Below are 24,591 nucleotides of genomic sequence, written 5' to 3' on the forward strand. Positions count from 1 at the left end.
GAATTAATTACTAATGAGTTAAAAAAAAAAAAGAGGAGATCAGAAGTCAGGAGGTGGGTTTTTGTCATTTGTGTTTTAATCATTACTCTAAGTCCTAAATAACAGGCTAAATGCAGCACAGATCCCCACGGCATTCAAACAACAGAGGCTCTAAGACGCCTAATAAACATCTGTCTACGCAGACGATCTATAGTGCTGAAAAGCACGAATCTTTTCAATATTTTAAAAATACCTACTCTTCTATAAATTATGAGGAGGAAACTTATATTTTTCCCTGTCTGACAGTTTCCTTCATTAGGTAATCAGTAGTAAGTTTGACTTCTAAAAGCTATTTAACAAGTTCAGTGCATTACAAATAAATGGTAGAACGCTTTAAACATCTGCTCCAAGTGGTGAAGTGAAGGAAATTTAAAGAGATGATTGATTTGTAAAGCAGCTACAGTTTTCTATGTGCTTTTGAATACTTGGGGAAAAATTAGTCATCCCATAGAAGTCCCTAATGTAAGTCCATCTTCATCTGAGCTAAATTCTCTCAAACTGTGTCATAAGATGCTCGTTACTTCAACTAGGAAACATTACAGAGAGTAAGTGTAGATCCTCTTACATTCTCCTGGCTTTAGAGCCATGCTGCCTAGGTTTCACTTTTGGCTGTAATCTTGGTTATGATCCTTAACCTCTCGGAACCTCAGTTTCTTAATCTGTCAAAATGGGGATAATAATACTATTAGTGGGGGGTTGTTTGAGGAGTAAGTTAATAGATGTAAAGCATGTAACAAATTACTACCATTTATTGAATTCTTGGTATTTAAATTCACCCAGAGTCCAGGGTTGGGGGGAATCCTTTAAGCTCCTACAAGAGTGACATATGACAAGACACATTAACTAATTGCTGGTGCTATCTCAAGACCAGTCCTCCCTGTCCTGAGATTAAAAAGTCTTTCATGCCTTTTGCTGGTTGGCCAGGTCTCAATTGGGCTTATTCACCCATTTCCTTTTGGTCCATCTGGAAGACCACATCTCAAGCCTGCCTCATTTTTTCATGCCCCCACTGCCAGTGAGCCGTCCTTATTATTGACTTTGACCCATCTTGCCATTGCTTTGGTCCAAGTTGATTTTTGCCTGCAGGCCACACACACCTCCTGAAAAGGCCTAACAGTGATAACCCACACACCTCAACTCTAGCTTGCCTGTCTGTCTGCCTCCACAAAGAATCTTCTCTGACCAAGCCTTCAGGGAAGCATTTCAGTTGGCTGTAGGAATCGAAGAAATAAGGTTGACAGTTCAGGATTTTTTAAAAAATCTTAGCAATATCATTAAACCTATTTCTATTCAGTGCTGGCAGTGTATTTTCTTTGAGGTTTAACACTTGACATTTTCAATAAAAGCTATCATGTAGTTTAACCTCATACTGATTTTTGGAGGTAATATGATGTGTGTTGTGTATGTCTCCTCCCACCCCACACTCAGATTTGAACTCAGGCAGTCCTAATTTCCACCCCTGGCTCCATTTACTGTGTGACCGGGGCAGGGTCTTAACCTCTATGGTTACCATTGCCAAGGGGATCTTCCCTAACTGGGGTTCCCTGCAGCACACTGTGCATACCCATATCAGAATAATCGCTACATTGATTAGAAATTGGCCTGTTTATGCATCTGCCTTCACTTGCTTTCAATGCAAGAACAGTAGTTACTAATGTTTATACTTCCTCACCTAGTGCCTCATACATAACAAGTGTTTAAGAAACACTGATTGCATAGAACACAAAGAGGGCTGTGTCTCTCTTGCCAGCTGTAGGGATTAAGTATGTGTAAAGTGCCCATCACAGGGCCAAGTGTACACTATCTCTGGATAAATATTATTCTCTTATTTTTCCTCTCACAACCTCATTTTAAGTTTATTTTTCCCATTTCAGCCTTTAATGATGATATAATTAAGTCTATTACATCAGGCAGTCATGCAGAGAATCTCAATGAGGAGAGGCTTAAATGGGGGGATCACTATTGCTGACTTCAAGTTAAGTGACTATCCTTCCCATTCTTCTTTTGGGTTCTAAACATTTCCCATAGCACCTCCAGGTAGAAGCAGAGTTCCCTGCCCAACTAGAATGTTTATAACTTGAAGTTAAACACAGAAATAAATCTTAAAACCAGGAGGACATTTGGTCAGTGTACCACCTGGCAGGTGTCAAAGTTGGTTCCATCTACTGGGACCTGTCATACTAATTTACTCAAATATTTGAGTAAAATCTTTCTTACAGTGTTCTTACAAAAAAGCTTTATCAAAATGCCAGTATCTGCTGTTTTAATGTATTTCCTTAACAGCTTCAGCTAACTTTTACAGCTTACCCAGATTTTTTAAGTGATTTTAGAAATCATCTTGTGGCTTTCCTTGGCAACCTGCCTTTCATATCTTAAGATAATTCTGTTTGCTTCCTGCTTTTCCAAGAAGTAATATCTTTGTGTTTGAGTTATAATGTATACTCTAAATATTTGCATTTTCATTATATACCATTTCTCATGTGATTTCTGTTTCTGAGCTGTTCTGCATATTAAATAATCTTTGTAGTATATTGCCTAGACTACTTAAGCAAAGGTTCATTTCAGTTCTGCCTTCCAAAACTGAGAATCTGAGACATTCACTCATTTAAGTGGTCTTCCTCTAGTTTCTGGTCTTCATTGATTCTTTTACGTACGGGGCCTTTTCAAATAATCTGCAAATAGTAATTTAAATTAATGCCCTAACACAAATTTTCCTTTGGCAACTGGTAAAAATTTGTTTTTGTCATAAATTTAAATGTAAATAAGTGACCATATGTCAAATGTCAGATTTTGATTTGGCTTGAATGGTTCTTATTTATCTTTGCAATTGCATTCTCTTGGGTTGCAAAAAAAGAAATTATTTTTAAAGTTTATTAAAATATTAGTAGAATTTCTTTATGCCTTTGTCTAAAAAGAATTTTATTAAATAAAAAGATACTATTATTTAAAAAATTTCTAGATACCTTTTAAAAGAAACTCAGATCATCTAAGTAATCCCATAAAAAGCCTTTCCTCATTCCAAGAGAGCAAACCAAGTTATTTGTTAGTGTTTAGTATCTGTTACAGCTGGCATAATTTAGGTTAAATTCAGCTCTTGATATTTTTATATGCTATTCATGTACTTTACAGCACATTAGGAAACATTGATTTATAGAACTTATAACTGAATTTTAAATAATTAAGGTTTTACAGTTATGGTTTAGCTAATTTTACAGCATTATTGGCCATCTTTTAATTTATTTTCTACTGAAGATTGGGTCAAAACATAATCCCAACTATAATATTTTGTTCATGTAATAATTTTACTCTGAGTTTTCAAAATAAAAACTATTAGGGTAGGTGTGTATGTCTCCCACAGACAGAAAAAATGATGATTAATTTTATGATAATACATTATTATTATTTTTCTGTTTTCTTATACCAGTTTACATTTCCCTTAGGTTACTTTGAAACTAATACTTCATTGGTCTGAATGCCTTATAAAAAATATTTTCCTTTGTTTTAGTGGCAGCAACACAGGTTTTTAAAAAATCTTTAACAAATAATGAATGTTTATATTATACATAAAATGTTGCTTTGATAAGACAAATACTTAGATGGTTATAATAGTTAATAACCAACCCATTGACACCTAATATTCAGTATACATTTTTGTATTGAAAATGTCTAATTTTAGAGTGGATGGAATGGAAGGACTAATGACTCTTTATGGCTTTTCCATAGATTTTTTTCTTGAGTTTAGACTGTCTAAAATGTCCTAATTCTAGTCCGAGTAACCACCAAGGTGAAAACAAAATCCAGGCTACTGTGCCCCCTTTTAAAATATGCTATCATAAAAATATTTTGAACAGAGGAAAACATGAGTTACATGTTGTTATGTAGTAATCTACTTGGATATGTGTTTTTTCTTTCACTCGGAAATACATGTGTTGCTTCACAATACTTGTAACAAAGCACACTGCAAAGTGATGGCTAAAGAAGAGCTGTGAATTACAATCAAGATGGAGACATATAGGTAAACATGGCTCACCTCCTGGCACAACCACAGCAAAAAATTACAACTAGACTACAAAACAGTATCACCCAGAATGGTCAGAAAATCGAGCTGTATGAAAGTCTGACAACCAAAGAATTAAAGAAGCCACATTCACTTAAAGGGCAGGAGGGGTGCAGATGTGGAACAGGCAGTCCCACAGCCACATGTGGTACATAAAAATCAGGAGGGATATCTCAGGAGCAAGGGATCCCAGCCCCACACCAGACCACATTGCCCAGGTTTCCAGCACTGGGATGATAATTCCCCATAATTTCTGGCTGTAAAAACCATTGGAGATTGGGGCAACAGATAAAACTAGGATTCTCGGGAGTCTCCTCTTAAAGGGCCTGCAGTGTTCTTGGGACTTACACACACTCACTGGGCTTCAGCACCATGGCAACAGCTGGAAGTGCACCAGTGGCATATAGGGAGAAATTGAAGTGTCTGGTATCAAGGTGAGTGCTGGGAGACAGCTTCCTCCCAGAAAAAACTATGGACAGGCAGCAGCATTGTCCCCTCTCCAAGCCCTTTCACACACAGAGCCACAGAGCAATGACATGGGTTGCCCAACCCTGGCGATTACCTAAGGCTTGGCTGCATCAAACTTGTGAGATTTTCTACAATAAGCCACACTACTAAGACAGGGAGTCAAAGTAGCTCTCTCTAATACATAGAAACAAACACAGGGAGGATGCCAAAGTGAGGAGACAAAACATAAGAACAACAAAACTCCAGAAAAAGAGCTAAACAAAATGGAGATAAGCAATCTATCAGATTCAGAGTTCAAAATACTGGTTATGAGGATTCTCAAGGAACTTAGTGGGTATTTCAATAGCATAAAAAAGACCCAGGCAGAAATGAAGGTTACAGTAATTGAAATAAAGAACAATCTACAGTGAAACAGAAGAGTGGATGAAGCCAAGAATCAAATCGATGATTTAGAACAAAAGAAGCGAAAAACAACCAATCAGAACAACAAAGAGATAAGAACCCCAAAATACAAAGAGCATCTGGGACTACTTCAAGCATTCCAACATTCACATCATGGGGGTGCCAGAAGAGAAGAGGAAAAGCAAGAAATTGGAAATCTATTTGAAAAATAATGAAAATTTACCTAATTTGCTGAAGGAAATAGACGTGCAAGTCCAGGAAGCAGAGTCCCAAATAAGATGTACAAAGAGGCCTACTCCAAGACACATCATAATTAAAATGCCAAAGGTTAAAGATAAAAGAGAGAATCTTGAAAGTAGCAAAAGAAAAATCAGTTATCTACAGGGGAGTTCCCATAAGGCTGTCATTTCTCAAAGGAAGCTTTGCAGGCTAGAAGGGACTGGCAAGAAGTATGCAAAGTGATTACAGGCAAGGACCTACAGCCTAGATTACTCTATACAGTAAAGTTGTCATTTAGAATGGAAGGGCAGATAAAGTACTTCCCAGACAAGGTAAAGCTAAAGGAGTTCATTATCACCAAGCCATTATATGAAATGTTAAAGGGACTTATTTAAGAATAAGATCAAAATAATGAACATTAAAATGGCAATAAATTGACAACTACCAACAATTTAATTTAAAAAACAAACTAAGCAAACAAGCAGAACAGAAACAACCACAGATATGGAAATCATTGGGAGGGTTATGAGTTGGGAGGGGGAAGGGGTAAAATGAGAAAAAAGGTGCAGGAATTAAGAAGTACAAATTGGTAGGAACAAAATAGACAAGGGGATGTTAAGAACAGTATAGGGAAGGGAGAAGCCAAAGAATTTATATCCATGACCCATGGACATGAACTAAGGGGGCAGATTGCTTGAGGGAATGGTGATAGCGGTGGAGTGAAGGAAAGTGGGGAAAATTGGGACAACTGTAATAGCCTAATAAAGCATATTTTTAAAAAAATAGCTATAACTGTCAGAGATGGTGAAGAATATCTTTTATGTAAATTTATATCCCCTACATTTGTGGTTTCATCTTTATCAAGTTGCCCAAAATTGAACATAAAACAGAAGTCTAAATTCTTTGGTTTTAAATGCTAAAAGGGCTCCCTGTTCTATTATTCATTAATCCATGTAAGTCAGAAATAGTAAATTATATCAATATTTACCAAGATTTTAAACTCCAGATTCACTGCAAATGATCCATAGTACAGCTAGTTGGCCTGAGTGATTAAGAATTTGGGTTCTCAGTCACTTTGCTCATGTCTTATTATACCCACAGTTGATCTGTGAAGATACTTTTGACACAGGGCAAATAACAGTATTTCCTGTAATTCAGATATAACAATGAAATTGAAGCCCTGGCTGGTGTAGCTCAGTGGATTGAGCACAGGCCTGCGAACCAAAGAATCACAGTTCGATTCCCAGTCAGGGTATGTTGCCTGGGTTGCAGGCCAGTTCCCAGCAGAGGATGCATGAGAAGCAACCATACATTGATATTTCTCTCCCTCTCTCCTTCCCTTCCCCTCTAAAGATAAATAAATAAAATCTTTAAAAAATTGATTATGGAGGATGAAATTTTCCATATTCAAACACTAATATTGTTCTTGAAGTACCAACAACACCCCAAATTTAATCAAAAGAAAACTCTATACTTATTTCTTTTGACAAAGACATGGAAAAATATTTTCCACAGCTGTTTTAATGATGAAAGATGTAATTTTATGCAATATAGAGTCTTCAGTAATGTTTGTCCCAGAAAACAGTGTTCAGTGTTTGATCAAAACAGTTTTGAGTTTCAGATAATGTTCTTCTTTTGTTTTCAAGAGATTTTTTTAAATTGTCTTTTACTATTGATAACTGAAACATCTCCTACTGTCCAAGTGGTTATGATCATTTGCAGCTCCCGTTTTCATGAAGAATGATATGACCATCAAATTGTACATCTGTAACCACCCCACATCTGGGCTATATCACAACTACAAAAGAATGACTAGTGTAAAGAAAATAGAATTAATAAACAAAGAAGAGCAAACTCTGGGACTCCTAAGGCACTCATACTTTCCTGAGCTGTCTCCCTGCATGTTGCATGTTAGCGCTATGATTGGCTATCTCGGGAAAGACTAAGACAGCAGCAGTGCCAATAAATATGAATCCTGATTTCATTAGTATAGAAATGGTAAAGGTAGAGACACTTGTTTAGAAAGGAAATTGATTATTTCCTTCTATGCCTAGAGGTACTGATATCTGTGCTTGCTTTATCAGGCTGCTCAACAACAGGTGGAAAAGGTCTTGGGAAAAATTACTGAGAGTAAAAATAAACTGGCCTATGAAAAGGGAAAGCTCCAGGTATGAGATTTTATTTTCTAATTTTTGTTGTCTAACTTTTTAATGTCAATTGTCAGACTAAATATTGCTGAATTTTCAGAGAACCTAGCCTGTCATTTACTAATTTTATAACTTTGGACAAGCCTTTAAACTTCTCTAAGTTTATTACTGCAGTAAAATGTAGGTGAATTCTGTCCTGCTGTTGTGGCTCAGTGGATTGAGTGGCAGCCTGCAAACCAAAGGGTCACCTGTTCCATTCCCAGTCAGGGCACATGCCTGGGTTGCAGGCCAGGTCCCCAGCAGGGGGTGCGCAAGAGGCAACCATATATTGATGTTTCTCTCCCCCTTTCTCCCTCTCTTACCCTCTCTCTAAAAATAAATAAGATCTTTTGAAAAAGAAAATAAAATCTAGGTGACTTCTATTTACATGCCTAATCTATAATGCTGAAACCTAAAATTTTAAATCTGAAGTCCATTCTGTGACTCTCTGAAGTGTTATTATAACTATTTAATGCATTTACTGAGAGTGTAGATGTTCCTTTTTGCTGAATTTTTGTAAAATTTGTAAAATTTCTAAAAAGAAAAAGCCCTGGAAATTGGTACTCTAAGGCAATAGAATAGACTTGACTGAATGGGATAATACTACTCTTCCTTTGCTGCCTTGGGGTTCTGCCCCACAGGACCCAGAGAACAAGCAGCTTGCCACTGGTATGGCTAGGCCTGCCTTAAACCAACTCCAGTTGCATCACTGGTTCTTAGCCTTAACTACATAGTAGAATCACCTGGGGAGTGTGATTCCTGAGACTGGCTGATAAGCTAGCTATTGAGTCCAGTTGGGTATTAATAACATGGAACACCAGGTCTCTGGTGGCAGCAGGCTTTATTTGCTGCTATGTTCTTTCCCATCGAATGTTCTGAATTACATATCCTGCCAAATAAGAAACTCAATATAAAAATTAAAGTGCTTTATAGGTAAGAACATGCTATCTGACAGGTTTTAGGGCATTTTATCCAGTACCCCAGAGGCCAAGGTAATCTGAGAAGCATTGTGATATAAGGATAATGTGTTTTGCTTGAGGAGAGACACGTCTGAAAGTCTTCAGAGTTAATCAGTGCATTTTCCATTGGGTTCTATGGGTTAAAAGTTTGCTTATGTCTGTTTATTTATTTTTTGCTTACGTTTAAAATGAGGGTAATTATTTCATCAATACCTCCCTTTAGAGGCAGCCATATTAATTCTGAAACTTAAATGAAACACTACCATGATTGATTTTTATTAATGGCTTTGGGGAGCCACAGCACATGTACTGTACACTGTGGAAAAGAGCAATAGAAACAGGCAAACGTGAGCACAAGCATAATCCTGCTGAAGGAACAACAGATATTTCCTAAGACAAATGTATTCTTATGAAGACTTTCAAAAAATTTACTGGTACTTAAATTTTAACAGTTTTTGAAAATGTCCAGGAGCTGCAGCCAAGGGGTATTCACTCTTCGCAGGTAGAAAACAAGAAGATATCAAGAGAGGAAAAAGTTGATTTAAATAAAAAATTTGTATGAAATTTTTCTTGATTCAAATGTAGGCTTCAGTAATGTTAGTTGTTGGTTTGTATGAGAGAGTTGGGAATAAAGGAGGGAAAATGTAGAAAAACATACAGTTTGGAGCTTTGTGAGTAGATATTAATGATTTTTCTCTCCCCAAATGATAATTTTCTTTAAAGACAAGGATGTGAGTAGTCATTTTTATGAGTTAGTTTTAAAATATAATTCACTTTCATATATTCAACTTTTGTAATTCTGTCAGTAAAAACACAAGACTGTCTCCTTCTTGCATGTTGACAATTCTAATTATCCACATTCAAAAAGTGTTTTTTTATACTGGATCCCACAACTCCTTTAAAATTTAAATTTTTTATTTTTTATTTTTTTTATTGATTATGCCATTACATTTGTTCTATTCCCCCCTCTGTTCCCCTCCACCCTGCACACCCCTCCTCCACCATTCCCCCCTTTAGTTCATGAACACGTGTCTCAAGTTCTTTAGATTCTATATTTCCCATACTATTCTTGCCCCCCCATCTATTTTCTACCTACCATCTATCCTACTTAGTTTCTGTACCTTCTCCCAACTTCTCCTCCTACCACTCCCCTGTTGCTAACCCTCCACGTGATCTTCATTTCTATGGTTCACTCCTGATCTAGCTGTCCTCTTAATTTGCTTTTGTTTTAGGTGTGGTTGTTGATAACTGTGAGTTTGCTGTCCTTTCACTGTTCATCTTCTTTATCTTCTTTTTCTTAGATAAGTCCCTTTAACATTTCATATAATAAGGGCTTTGTGATGATGAACTCCTTGAATTTGGTCTTATCTGAGAAGCACTTTATCTGTCCTTCCATTCTAAATGAAAACTTTGCTGGATAGAGCAATCTTGGTTGTAGGTCTTTGGATTTCATGACTTGGAATACTTCTTTCCAGCCCCTTCTTGCCTGTAAGGTCTCTTTTGAGAAATCCACTGACAGTCTGATGGGAACTCCTTTGTAGGTGACTGTCCCCTTATCTCTTGCTGCTTCTAGGATTCTCTCCTTCATTTTAATCTTGGCTAATGTAATTATGATGTGCCTTGGTGTGTTTCTTCTTGGGACCAACTTCTTTGGGACTCTCTGAGCTTCCTGGATTTCCTGGAAGTCTATTTCCTTTGCCAGAATGGGGAAGTTCTCTTTTATTATTTGTTCAAATAAGTTTTCCACTCATGGCTGTTCCTCTTCCCCTTCTGGTACCCCTATAATTCGAATGTTGGAACGTTTAAAGATGTCCTGGAGGTTCCTAAGCCTCTCCTCATTTTTTTCGAATTCTTGTTTTTTCATTCTTTTCTGTTTGGTCATTTTTTCCTTCCTTCTGGTCTACTCCCTTGATTTGAATCCCAGTTTCCTTTCCATTACTATTGGTTTCCTGTGCATTACCATTCATTTCACTGAGTTTAGCCTTCATATGTTTCTCTAATTTGTGACTAAAATCAACCAGTTCTGTGAGCATCCTGATTACCAGTGTTTTGAACTGTGCATCTGAAAATTTGGCTATTTCTTCATCACTTAGATTTATGGGCTCTGGGACTCTGAGTTTTTCTTGAGCCATGTTTTTATCTGTTTGTGCCTGTTACATATGAGGAGCGGAGCCTTAGTTCTTTATCAGGTCAGGGCCACCCAGGTCACTGGTTTGTAACACTGTATGTGGGGGCGGGGTCAGTGAGGGAGCAATGGAGGTCCTCTCCACTCGCCCAGTCCATCCTGCCTCTTGCCCCCTCCTGTTTATCTGAGCGGAAATGTGCGAGCCCACCGCCCTGTGCCTTGCGGTCTCAATGCTCACCTCTTCACTGGTTTATCTGCACACAAATGCTCCATTGACTGCAGACAGCCAGCTGCACCTCTTCCCTGTGTCTGCCCATAGCTAGCCCGCACCTGGGATCCTCGCCCTCGGCTACCTGCGAACCACCCCGATCGGGGATCTTTTTGGCCAACCCGATTCGCTGCTGGCTCCGCCCCTCTTATCAATTTAGCTGAGCATTTCGTTGTTTTCGGACTTCGTATTGTCTATTTTCTGTGTGGTTTTGTTGCACTTATTGTTGTTAAAACTTTGTTGTTTTTACATTTGGTTGTGTGAGGACACAAGGTGTTTCCACCTACACCTCCATCTTGGCGGAAGTCCTAAAATTTAAATTTATTACCTACAAACTCTCACTGTTATATTCATGAGTCATGTTAATTTGGAGTTTCCATAAGGACTAGAAACCAAATGAATTATCCCTGTACATGTAAATGTAGATACATTTAAGATATAGCTTACTTTTAGCTGTTGAAATAACTATGTATTTGAGTTGAAATAGCATTCTTTATATGATTAGAAAACCTTAGGATTGTTTTTACAAGTGTTAAGAATTCTCTGTATAATTTTTTTTTTTTTGCAAAACTTGTGACATCTTGGTTTGGGCCAAGATGGAATCATAGGTGAAACACTTCACTTCCTCACACAACCAGAAGAAGGATAACAACCAATCTAAAAACAATAAACAACCAGAAGTGCCAGAAAATCAAACTGCATGGAACTGTGACAACTAAGGAGTTAAAAGAAATATTCACTGAGACCCGAAGAAGGCCAGGAAGGGTAGAGATGGGCAGTTGAGTGAAGAGGACTCGTGGCAAAGTGGCAGACCACGTGAGCAAGGCAGGGCTGCCTGAATGGGAAAATAAAGACACAAAGCTAGACCTCCAGCCAAGATGGAGGCATAGGTAGACACACTGTGCCTCCTTGCACAACCAAAATAAGGACAGTAATTTAGAAACAAAAAACAACTAGAACTGACAGAAAATTGAACTATATGGAAGTCGGACAGCCAAGGAGCTAAAATAGACACATTCATCCAGACTGGTAGGCGGGGTGGAGTCGGGTGGCCAAACAGAGAGGGGTCGTGGCACAAAACAGGGTGGCACCGAGTGCACAAGGTACCCCAGGTATGCAAGATGGCAGCAGGCGGACCCTGAGCACACAGGCTGCGGCTGGCAGACCCTGGACACCAGGTTGCAACAGGCAGACCCAGTGAGGCCCTGTACACAAGGTGGCTGGCTGACCAGGCAGTCCCACATTCGCACGCAGATAAACCAAGCGAAACTGGGGAGATGGACCACAGAACCCAGGGTCCCCACACTGAAAAATAAAGCCTCAAAAACACCTGTGGGGGTTGAGGCACAGAGAGAGACCCCCAGCCTCACAGGAGAGTTTATTGGAGAAACCCACAGGGTCCTAGAACACATACAAGCCCACCCACCCAGGAATCAGCACCAGAAGGGCCCAGTTTTCTTGGGAGAAGCAGCAGAAGGGACTGAAATCTGACAGCGGAGCAAGCGCCATTGTTCTTTCTTGGATCCTGCCCCCACATACAGCATCACAATCCAGCATTTGGGTTGCCCTTCCCTGGTGAACACCTAAGGCTCTTCCCCTCATACATAACAGGCACATCAAAACAAAAAAAATGGCCCAAGCGGAAAACAAATCAAAGCTCCACAGCAAATACAATTAAGCGACCAAGAGAGAGCCAACCTATCAGATGCACAGTTCAAAACACTGGTAATCAGGATGCTCACAGAATTGGTTGAATATGGTTGCAAATTAGAGGTAAAAAAGTGAAGTTATGCTAAGTGAAGTAAAAGAAAACGTATAGGGAACCAACAGTAATGGGAAGGAAACTGGGACTCAAATCAATGATTTGGAGCTGAAGGAAGAAAAAATATTCAATCAGAACAGAATGAGGAAACAAGAATTTTAAAAAATGAGGAGAGGCTTAGGAACCTCCAGGACATCTTTAAATGTTCCAACATCTGAATCATAGGGCTGCCAGAAGAAGAGGAAGAGCAAGAAATTGAAAACTTATTTGAACAAATAATGAAGGAGAACTTCCCCAATCTGGCAAAGGAAATAGACTTCCAGGAAGTTCAGGAAGCTCAGAGAGTCCTAAAGAAGTTGGACCCAAGGAGGAACACACCAAGGCACATCATAATTACATTAGCCAAGATAAAAATGAAGGAGAGAATCCTAGAAGCAGCAAGAGATAAGGGGAAAGTTACCTACAGAGGAGTTCCCATCAGACTGTCAACTGATTTCTCAAAAGAGACCTTGAAGTCAAGAAGGAGCTGGAAAGTATTACAAGTGATCAAAGGCAAGGATCTACATCCAAGATTGCTCTATCCAGCAAAGCTTTCATTTAGAATGGAAGGGCAGAGAAAGTGCTTCCCAGATAAGGTCAAGTTAAAGGAGTTCATTATCACCAAGCCCTTATTATATGAAATGTTAAAGGGACTTATCTCAGGAAAAGAAAATAAAAAAATATGAACAGTGAAAGGACAGCAAACTCACAGTTATTAACAACCACACCTAAAACAAAAGCAAACTAAGCAGACAGCTAGAACAGGAGTGGAGCCATAGAAATGGAGATCACATGGAGGGTTAGCAATAGGAGAGTGGGAGGAAGAGGGGTTGAGAGAAGGTACAGAGAACAAGTAGCATAGATGGTGGGCAGAAAATAAACAGGAGGAGGGCAAGAGTAGTGTGGGAAATGTAGAAGCTAAAGAATTTAAGACCCATGGACTTGAAGTAAAAGGGGGGTAATATGGGTGGGAGAGGGTATGCAGGGTGGAGGGGAATGAAGGTGGGGAATGGGACAACTGTAATAGCATAATCAATAAAGTATATATATTTAAAAAGACTCAAAACTAACTGTAAACTACTGCAGGGGTTGTCTCTGCTGGAGAAACTCCCAGTCTCACATGAGAGAGTTCATTGGCAAGTGTGGCTAGAGTGCAGTAAGCCAGTCATGTAGTTCCTTCTCTGACCACAGATAGCACCACAACCCAGTGACAAGGATTGCCCCGCTCTGAGGAATGCCTAAGGTCCATTCCCCTTACAACATAAGAGGTACACTAAGACAAAGAAATACAGCCCAAATGAAACAACAGATCAAAACTCCAGAAAAAGGGCTAAGCGACAAAGAGATACACAACCTATCAGGTACAGAGTTCAAAACACTGGTAATCAGGGTGCTCACAGAACTGATTTAGCTCAGTCACAAAATGAACAAATGAAGGCTACCCAAAAATGAAATAAAGCAAAATATACAAGGAACTAACAGTGAAGGGAAGGAAACCAGGACTCAAATCAACAGTTTGGAACAAATAAATATCCAACTGGAACAAAATGAAGAAACAAGAATTCCAAAAAAAATGAAGAGAACCTTAGGAATCTCTGGGACAACTTTAAAGTCTATAACATCAGAATCATAGGGCACCAGAAGGAGAAGAAAAAGAGCAAGAAGTTGAAAACATGTGTGAAAAAAATAATGAGGGAGAATTTCCCCAATCTGGCAAAGGAAATAGACTTCCAGGAAGCCCAGAGAATCCCAAAGAAATTGGACCCAAAGAGGAACACACCAGGCACATCATCATTAAATTACCCAAGATTAAAGATAAAGAGAGAATCTTACAAGCTTCAAGAGAAAAGGAAACAGTTATCTACACAGGAGTTCCCATAAGCCTATCAGCTGATTTCTCAAAAGAAACCTTGCAGTCAAGAAGGGGCTGGAAAAAAGTATTTGAAGTCCTGAAAGGCAAGGACCTACATCCAAGATTACTCTATCCAGCAAAGCTATCGTTTAGAATGGAAGGACGGATAAAGTGCTTCCCAGATAAGGTCAAGTTGAATGAGCTCATCATCACCAAGCCCTTATTATATGAAATGTTAAAGGGACTTATCTAAGGAATAGAAGAAGATAAAAAACTCTGAACAGTAAAATGACAACAAACTCACAACTATCAACAACTGAACCTCAAAACATGTAAACAAAAACTAAGCAAACAACTAGAATGGGAATAGAATCAGAGAAATGGATATCACATGGAGAGTTTTCAGTGGGGCAGGGGAGGGAAAGAATGTGGGGAAAGGTACAGGGAATAAGAAGCATAATTAGTAGGTATAGAATACACGGGGAGAGGTTAAGAATGGTATAGTAAACAGAGAAGTCAGAGAACTTCTATGTACGACCCATGGACATGAACTAAGAGGGCGGAAGGCTGGAGGGTTGGGGGATGCAGGGTGGAGGAGAAATAAAGGTGGGGAAATTGGGAAAACTAATAGCATAATCAATAAAATATACTTAAAATCTTGTGACATCTTTTTTTTCTTGTGGAGTAAATACATATATATTTTATTAATGAGGCTTATTTTTATTATTCTTTTGTTTTTTCCCTAGATAAAAGTTAAACAGCTAGAAGAACAGCTACATTCTTTCGCTGAAACCCGTTTACAGAATGATCATCTACGGAAGTTGAATAAGGCTCTAGAGGGCAAATATACTCAGGTGTGATTAATAGCTACAAACACATTGTTATTAAATTATTTTAATTAGTTTTTAAGAAACTGATGCCTTTATCCCTGCCTTACAATACAGTCCCAGAATGATTAATATTCTCTCAATTCAACAGCAAGCACTTTTTAAACACCCCAAGGTTCTACTAAGTCATAGAGGAATTCATAAAGATGCCTGGAGCAGGATTGGGACATTCAGCTTGCTCGTACTCTAATTTGAGGTTTAGAAATGTGCTCAATACACCTTATTATAGAATAGAAAGTATGCTTTTGAGAAACAAAATAGATTGTGTTATAAGCATTCATAGGAAGCACATTACAATGGAAGCACGGAGAAATGCTTTCAAAGAGGCAGTGGTTTTTAAATTGGAGCCTTAAAACTTTTGGCAGACATGAGGAACAAGTATCTTTGATTTTTGAATTATAGGCATCAAGATACACCAGCAACAGACTGCTTACTTGAAAGAGCTATTAGTAGAACAGGTGCTAATTTGTGACTTTTGAGATTGAAAACCTTTTGTAGGTCATAGAATATTTCAACAAATGAATAGGGAAAGTTAGATAAATAAGAAATATAAAATATTTTGTGAGGAAAATAATACAGGAAGGTGTTACAAGAAAAAAAGTTGATTCATTTCAGTGATTTACAAATTTACCATGAATATAGTTTTTAAAAAAATTTTTTGACACTCTAATAAATATGTGTAACTTCTGTACCTTTAACCTTTGTATATGTGTACCTTTGGTAACCAAGGAACTAGAATGAGTCTCCAAATGGAACTCTGGTAGGGTTCTAACCATCAGCTGTACTGGTAAAGAGGGCCTCATTAGATACACTCTCCAGCAGGGACTTTGAATTAAGGTCTGCTTCTTTGCTAGGACATACTTTGCAGTGTGATTTCTTCATTCTGAAAGCAACAGAACACATTCTCAAATTGTATTTTCCATCACAGCTTCATTTAGAGCATCGTGTTGTTCCTTCCAGTAAAAGGAACATACTTTGAAAATAACTCTAGGTTTAGTTAATTTTGTTGTTTTTAATTGGTGATGCCTCTAAGAAGAAGGAAGTCTCCAGAGAGGCCTGCATCTTCAAAATTCCCTGAAAGCTCTAGACCCAATATAAAGGAAAGAACTTCATCAGTTGGTTTACCCAGTGTTATTCCAAACCCTACACGCCGTGTAACCTTTGCACCTACCCTGACTTCTGTGAAATCTCAGGAGATCGGCGACTCTAGAATCTCTCTAAAGACTCTTTTGAATGCTATTAAAACCATGGAGGGAAGACTGGAAGGTAAAATAGACATTCTTGCCTCAAGACCATGTAATAATGATGAGCCACCAAAATTTCTTAAACGGGATTTGGTAAGTGAAGACTACAAATTAAATCATAAGTAAATTTCAGGTTTATACAATGAAGAATAGTAGGAACAATCCAGAAAGATGATGTTTGCAGGTATGAATAACAACAGGAAAGTAGTTTCTTCACAAATAGGGAAAACTGGCAATACAGACCAAAACCATCATTCTGGCTATCACACAATTTTTTGTTTTGGACATAGAAAATACCAGATTTGACTTTGTAGGAACCATTGACATTTTCTAAAGTTTAATTTTGATTTTTTTAATTCAAAATGTCTACTAATCTTAATGTTCGAATTAAGATGTGTGAGTAAAGCCTGATTTTAAAAGAGAAACACATTAATAGAAGCCCTAACAACTTCAACATCAGAAAGTATTTTCCAAAGAAAACTTTTTAGAACATCCATCTTTGCTTGATACTTAAACTTTGTAAGTACTGCAGCTTGTCTTCTAGAGTTGACTACTATTTGATCCTTTAATGTAAGAATCAAAAATGTAAACATTTCTGCTAGTAGCCTTTTCATTCGTGTGTGTGTGTGTGTGTGTGTGTGTGTGTGTGTATCTCTTAGAAACACTAGAATTGTAAAAACTATACGGTTGGTCCCTGAACAAAGTATGAGTTGGAAGTATCAACCCCCTATGCAATCGAGAGCTGCATGTAATTTTGTCTTTCCCAGTACTTAAGTTGTCCCTTGGTATCCACAGGGCATTGGCTCCAAGATCTTCCACAGATACCAAAAATCCACAAATGCTCAAGTCCCCTATATAGAATGGCACAGATCAGTACATATAGTCAGCCATCCATATCCACGGAGACTCCATCAAAACCAGTACAGGTGGTTACTGACAAGAATGTGTGTATGGCCCCATACAGTTCAAACATGTGTTGTTCAGTAGTCAACTGTATTCTTTCTTTTCTAAAAAAAAAAAAGGTTTTCAGAACCTAGAAGTTGGCATCCTTTGTTGGGTCCTTAAGAAAAGTTAAAGTATTTTAAAGGTTTCAGGTGAAAAGTTTTCAGGAAGTGTAATAATGTTGAGGAAGACATTGTTCTTTGTTGCTGTTGGGAGTATAAAACAGTAGTTCATATGGAAGTCACTTTACCCCACAGTTGTACTTCTAAGACTTTTTCTGAGAGATATACTAGCTTGTACACATGACACGATTACAAGTCACTTACTCAAGTATTGTTTGTTAATAGCATAAGACAGGAAGCAACCAAAATCCCATCACAAGAAACTGGCTAAATAAGTCATGGTTTAGCCATGGTTTGAAATACTGCTTGAAGATAAATATTTTATATATAAGTTATATAACCTGTGCAGTTCAAACTCATATTGTTCAAGGGTCAACTATATGTACTCACTTGTAATGCATAGAATATCTCTAAAATGAATCACAATAAATTGGCAATATTATTTTGATGAGACTGGGTGATTGGGAGATTTCACTTTACCCTTTTGTAGCTAAAAATAAAAAATGCTTAGCCATTCAAAATAATTAATTTTATGAACATTTCATTTTCAACAAAAACAAAAGTAGAGAAATGATGGTTTATTTAACAAATAGTGATGGAGCACAGTCAGATGCCCACATTCAAAAACTTTCACAACAAAAACTTTTGAGCTCTACCTCATATCGTATATAAAAATTAACTCAAAATGGATCAGAGCCCTAAATGTAAGACCTAAAACTACAGAACCTTCTAGAAGAAAACATAGGTGAAAATTTTTGTGATCTTGGATTACACAGATTTTTTTATTTGACATCAAAAGCACAGTCCATTAAAAAAGATAAATTGGTAGCTTATGCTTCTCAAAGACATTGTTAAGAGAATAAAAAGGTAATCTGTGGACTTTGAGAATATATGCAAATCACCTGTCTGATAGGGCCCTGTCTCCAGGATGAATTAAAAACTCTCAAAACTCATTATGAAAAAAAAAACAATAAAAAGAATGGACAGAGTATTGAACAGATAGCTCATCAAAAAAAAGGTATATGAGTGGTATATAAGCACTTAAAAAGATGTTAAACACCAGCCATTAGGGAAATGCACATTGAAAGCACAATGAGTTACCACCACACAACTCTAGGATGTCTGAAATTTGAGAAACTGGTCCTACCAAGTGTTACTGCGGATGCAGAGCAGCTGGAATTCTCATACACTGCTGAAGAGAATGTGAAGTGGTATGACCATTGTGGAAAATAACTTGTAGTTTCTTTAAAAGCAAAACACACTACCACCTATGACCCGGCCATTTTACTTCTAAGTAGCTACCAAAGATCAGTGAAAACACATGTCTGCACAAAGGCTTGTACACAGTGTTCACAGCAGCTCTGTTTGTAATAGCTGAAAGCTGGAAGCCACTCAAGTGTCCAGCAGATGAATGGATAAGTAATTGTGGTATATCCATGTGGTAGAATACTGTTCAGCATAGAAAGGAATGAACTATTGATACATGCAAAAGATTGAATGAATCTCAATTACCCTGAGTGAAAGAAGCCATTCAAGAAAGAGTATACACAACATGATTTCATTTATATAAAAATCAAGAAAAGAACTGTTGTGACAGAAAACAGATCAGTGGTTGCCTTGGGTACAGGTATAGCAACAGGAAGAGACAGAAGGGAGATTTACAAAGAAGCATAAGGAAAATTTTGGGATGATGATTACATATTATCTTGATTATTGTTTTGAGTTTATATATACATCAAAATTGTACACTTTTATGTGTACACAGCTTATTGTATATCAGATGTACCTCAGTAACACTATTAAAAATGTGAATATTACTTATACAAAAGTTATATTACATTATTTAAAATAACATTCTTGACATGACAAAACTATGGAGATAGAGAACAAATTAGTGTTTATTAGGGTAGCGGGAGGGTTGGGGGAGGGTACGAATACGAAGAAGTAGCACGAGAGTTTGTGTGGCGACGGACCAGTCCTGTATCTTAGTGGTGGCCACGGGCGCAGTGTGTGGGATGGAACTACACAGACGCGTGTGCACAGTCTGCATAGTCTTACCTGCCTTCTCCTTATTCTGTACTTCCTTGAAGACTGTCGAATGTTAGGTTTGCTTGTGTTCACACAAATTTATTTTTGTGTTGGAGTTGTCTTTAAAGGGAAAAATAGCTAAGAAAGCTGGTTTTATTTATAATAAGCATGTTTAGTTGAACATTTTAAGTTTGGTTCCTTAATGGCAGTGTCTCACTCTAATTGTTGATTTACTGTGCTTTCGAAGTCTTTATTGTTCCCTTTTTTCCTACGAAGGTAAAATCCATTCTAGAAAAGAATGAAGAGGAGCTCTCACAAGCCATGAAGTGTCGTGACGCAGCACTGAAAGAGAGTCAGAAGTTGAAAGGGGACCTGGAGGCTTTGGAGGACAGGGAGAACAAGAAGGTAAGGCATCGGTCCCCTCGGAAGGTCTGTCACTGGGGGGCAGCGCTCAGATAATCTTTCATAAGCCGCACTGCTTCATTACTTGTTACCTTTAGTAAGAAACAATGAGTATTGATTCAGATGAGCATCTTTCTTCTAAAGAAAACTTTAGAAGCACTTTAAAATGTTTTCTTTAAAAAGTCATCATTTAACTCCCGTTCTCAACTTCCTGTCTTAAAATAATCAAAAGGGCCCTGGCTATTGAGTGCCGGCCTGTGAGCCAGAGTTACTGATTCAATTCCTAGTCAGGGCACATGTCTGGGTTACAGACCAGGTCCCCCTTAGGGGGCATGCGAGAGGCAACCACATACTGATGTTTCTCTCCCTCCTTCTCCCTCCCTTCCCCTCTCTAACAATAAATAAATAAAATCTTAAGAAAACACACACACATTTAAAAAATGGATGAAAAAACCTTACCAAAATAATCAAAAGAAAAAATTCTAATTTTTTCTGTTGAAACACATCTGATCTTGGTAATAACTTGCCTACTTATGCTTTATTAACATGATAGTAACTGCTATTAGTTCATGTTAAATTAAATCACTAAGTGCTTTCTACTCAAACAGTGTGTGTACTTAGTGAAAACAGAGGTCACATCCCAAACTTCTCCTTGACAGGAATTGCTAGATTTTGCCTCACTGAAGAGGGCTGTGAGTTACATCATTTTGCAGCAGCTACCACTTACCCTTATGGTCTTGAACCCTGAGATAATTCTGACGGGCTTCAGATGTGTTCTCCTCTTCTGCTGTTATCACACAGTAGCTGACCAGGGCCAGAGCAGGCCAATCTGAGACCACCTCTAGCCCGAAGAAGTTGTTGACCCCAGTGTCTAGTTAATACATGCAGAGACATGCCAGTAGTTGGGAAGCACTTCAGAGTTCTCCGTGGAATTCATAGATCAGGGTCTAGTTTTCTTTTTCATAACTTAACAAAATAAAATACACTTTAATTATCTTTCTTAGCATCTGCCATGCCTGATTTCCATACTCTTTACCTAGAAGCAATGGACTCAGCAGCAGGAGAATAACCAGAGAGAATCAAATGTCTTTGGTCTTATTTTCTATTAGGTGGGAAACTTTCAGCGACAGTTGGCAGAAGCTAAGGAAGACAACTGCAAAGTTACAATCATGTTGGAGAATGTGCTGGCTTCTCACAGTAAGATGCAAGGTGCTCTGGAAAAAGTACAGATAGAGCTTGGGCGGAGGGATTCAGAGATTGCAGGCCTCAAGAAAGAAAGGTACTGGAGATTATTTTTCTGTCTTTGTACTTGTATTTTTCTGCTACACATAGTAAGGAGCACTGTGAAGTCAAGAAACCAAGTCACTTTATAGTCCTTCCTTTGCAGAAAACTAATGTTTAAACAACGAGTTTAAAGTTGTGAAAAGTCTGGAATTAGAAATTAACATGATTTTTAGAAATTCAAAATTCTTATATTTTTGTAGTGATGTAAAGGAATAGGCATTCTAGAAATTCATGTGATCCACATTCTACCCTTGCTGTTTTCTACACTTTTCAGCTTACCCTTGGATCTGCAGAATTATAGTTGTCAAGATAATTGAAGCTAAGTGCCTACTTTAGTTTAATTTATCTATTTATTAGCATCCTATTTACAGATTAATAATTATTCTAGATGAATCATTCTGAGAACTACATCTTACCATGTTTTATAAGTAAACTGCTTTGAATTTTTAAAAAATTACATGAAAGTTTTTCTTTCAGGTTAATGAACAAAGGGTCTGAGTTTAGTAAGGCCTCTAAAATGTATTGTAATGTGTGTGTTAGTGGTGCGTATTGCCTGTTATGAGAGAACAAGTTTCATATTCACTGTACTTATTTTTATTTGTTACATATTTTAAGTATATATTCTGCACTGAAAAAGAAAATTCAAGGGGAAGGTAATAAAAATATTATTTATCATCACAATAAAATTCTAGGTAGCTATTGTATTCAGAAGCAGAAATTTTGACATTAAGCCAGTTCATACAGAGGTGATACATTTCTGTACTAGTGAATGTGTGTGTGTGTGTGTGTGTGTGATCAGCAAATATATATATGAGGTCTGGCAGAAGTAATGCCATTGAGTGTGGGTGGTGGCGTACGTGAATATCTCACATGAGATGGACAGCAGTCTGAACATGTCACCTAAAATGTCATGTGGTGTGCCGGAGTGTGATATTGTTATGTTACAGATTAATTAACATGCTTATGATTTTGTAATAAAAGACTTTTATGTAATAAAAAGAGGCATTATTTGTACCAGACCCTGTATATATTCAGTGAATAGTCAGTGAATATATATATCAATCAATATGTATTCATGAATGTAAAAATGTATAGTAATTATATATTATATAATATTATAAATTACCAGCCTGTTGCTTTTTGACATGTATTGGATAGCATAATGCAGCAATTTTCAACCTTTTTTCACCTCATGGCACACATAAACTAATTATTAAAATCCTGTACCATACCAAAAATTATATTCTATTTTTTCTGATTTGAAAAATAATAGGTATAATTTTGATTCATTCATACTGGACAGCTATTGTGCTGGCTGTTGTCATTTTTTCATTTGACAACCTAAAGGAAAAGAAGTCAGTGTCTCTGACTAAATAGTCAGGTATTGGGTGTTTTAAAAATGCTTGTGGCACACTGGTTGAAAATCTCTGGCTAAATGTATCCAGTCAGACTTGTCCCATAGATGGCACAAGTTTTTAGTTCACAGGAGTCTTCATTTCTTAACCAGGAGCTGAAGCTACTAATTGTCACCTGACAACTCGCAGATATTTTGAGCATCTGTAACTTACTACATATGCCATTTGTAGGAGGAGCTTGGAAGGAAAGTGCCCTGTGACTCCCAGTAGCATCATTCCTAGATGACTCTTGTCTCCAGCCCCTCTCCCTGTGCTCGCACTTGTAGGGCTCTGAGTCAGCAGAGAGTGCAGAAGCTGGAGGCGGAGGTGGACCAGTGGCAGGCCAGGGTGCTCGTCGTGGATGCTCAGCACAGCAGTGAGGTACAGCCGGGCTGTTGTTAATGACACTGTTAGTTGGTTTTATTTGGGATGCTGCTGTTTTGGGAAAATGGAGTAAAACAATCAGGTAAATTTCCTTTTCACTCAAGTCTGAGTTTTGGACAGTGACATATTTACGGATAGGAAATGGGTGTGTAGTCGTAATCATTTATTAGGAAACCAGGACAAAAGTTATGCCTAATGCTTTTTGTCTTACATGGCTCACATTCTTTTCATTTATTAATGCATAACTGATTGAAGAAGTTAAAGGGCTTGGAGAACAACTCTACCCTCAGTCAGAAGCAGCTAGAGCCCTGGCAGGGTAGCTCAGTTGGTTAGAATGTTGTCCCCATACGCCAAGGTTGTGGGTTTGATCCCTGGTCAGGGCACATATAAGAATCAACCAATGAATGCATGAATAAATGGAACAACAAGTCGATGTTTCTCTCTCTCTCTCCCCCCCCACCCCCTTTTGCTCCCTCTCTAAAATCAGTTTTTTTAAAAAAAACTAGCTAGAGTGAGCCCACTACTAGAAGGACACACATACTCGCGTGTGCTCACAGGTGTATGCACGTGTGAAAATATCTACACATAAGCATGTATATAAAATACACATGGATAGTTTATATGAATAAATTTTTTTCCTGGAAGGATATACAAGATGTAGTTGCCAGTTCTTATCTCTGTAGACAATGACACCAGAAGGTCACAGGATCAGGAGAGGTAATTTAACTACTATAAACATTTAAAAATTAGAATAAATGAAGTTGGCTTTATTTTCCACAGCCCTCTAGTGACCAGTGGAGCATGCCCTTCCCATTGCCTTCTGGGAGTCTCCAAAGAGATATTTACAATAGTCCTCACATATATATTGCAGGCATCTGGAGAGATTCCTGGTTCTGTTTCCAACTAATTATTGTTTCAGCGGCACTTGATGATGTAGGAGGAGTGACTGTACAGTGTTGCAGACTTTCTGCATCTGTTATGGTGGAGTGAAAAACCCTCTTCTCTCTTTCAGATGGAGCCTCTACAGAAAGCTCTGGACGTAACTAGAGAAGACAACCGGAAGCTGGCAATGAGCCTGGAGCAGGCTCTCCAGACAAATAATCATCTGCAAACAAAGCTTGACCATGTCCAGGAGAAACTGGAGAAAAAAGAACTTGAGCTACAGAATTTAGAAACCTTTAAGTAAGGGCAGTATAGTCATAATGAAATCAGGGAAGAGCCTGTGGGAGAGGAAGTTTGGCTTTTTCACATAAACTGTTTTAAACCCTTTCCTCCTACTGAATAGTACTCCCCTCCGAGCCATGTCAGGGAGCCAGGACTAGTGGAGCAGCCGCAGATATTAGCTGTCTGGGTGTGCTCATGATCAACTCACGTAGTATCAGCTTCTCCTCCACACAAAGATTAAACCAAAATTGAACAGATACTGGTTAGGAGGGACACTTGCATGTTTCTGCCAGACCTTGTCTATCAAAAGCCTGTGTGTCCTCTAAAAGCATGAACTGGAAAAGGAGTACCAGGAGCCTGGATG

The 24,591-nt window shown here is 38.1% G+C and overlaps 1 protein-coding gene across 2 annotated transcripts in view; it reads left to right on the forward strand.

The window, feature by feature from the left end:
* CCDC150 (coiled-coil domain containing 150) overlaps positions 1–24,591 on the forward strand; it is a 72,686-nt gene that overhangs the window by 39,786 nt on the left and 8,309 nt on the right. Inside the window, exons 14-19 of one of the 2 annotated variants that reach the window (XM_037167020.2) lie at positions 7,270–7,353; positions 15,123–15,230; positions 19,876–20,004; positions 21,111–21,280; positions 22,967–23,060; positions 24,076–24,245. In XM_037167020.2, the coding sequence (XP_037022915.2) occupies positions 7,270–7,353; positions 15,123–15,230; positions 19,876–20,004; positions 21,111–21,280; positions 22,967–23,060; positions 24,076–24,245 (755 nt within the window). Of the gene's footprint in view, positions 1–7,269; positions 7,354–15,122; positions 15,231–16,285; positions 16,601–19,875; positions 20,005–21,110; positions 21,281–22,966; positions 23,061–24,075; positions 24,246–24,591 lie in introns of those variants that run through there. The other variant, XM_037167019.2, reaches the window with a different exon arrangement.

The sequence above is a fragment of the Artibeus jamaicensis genome, unplaced genomic scaffold (genome assembly GCF_021234435.1).
Source record: "Artibeus jamaicensis isolate MK-2021 breed Jamaican fruit bat unplaced genomic scaffold, CSHL_Jam_final contig_391, whole genome shotgun sequence".
In the NCBI taxonomy this organism is placed as follows: Eukaryota; Metazoa; Chordata; class Mammalia; order Chiroptera; family Phyllostomidae; genus Artibeus; species Artibeus jamaicensis.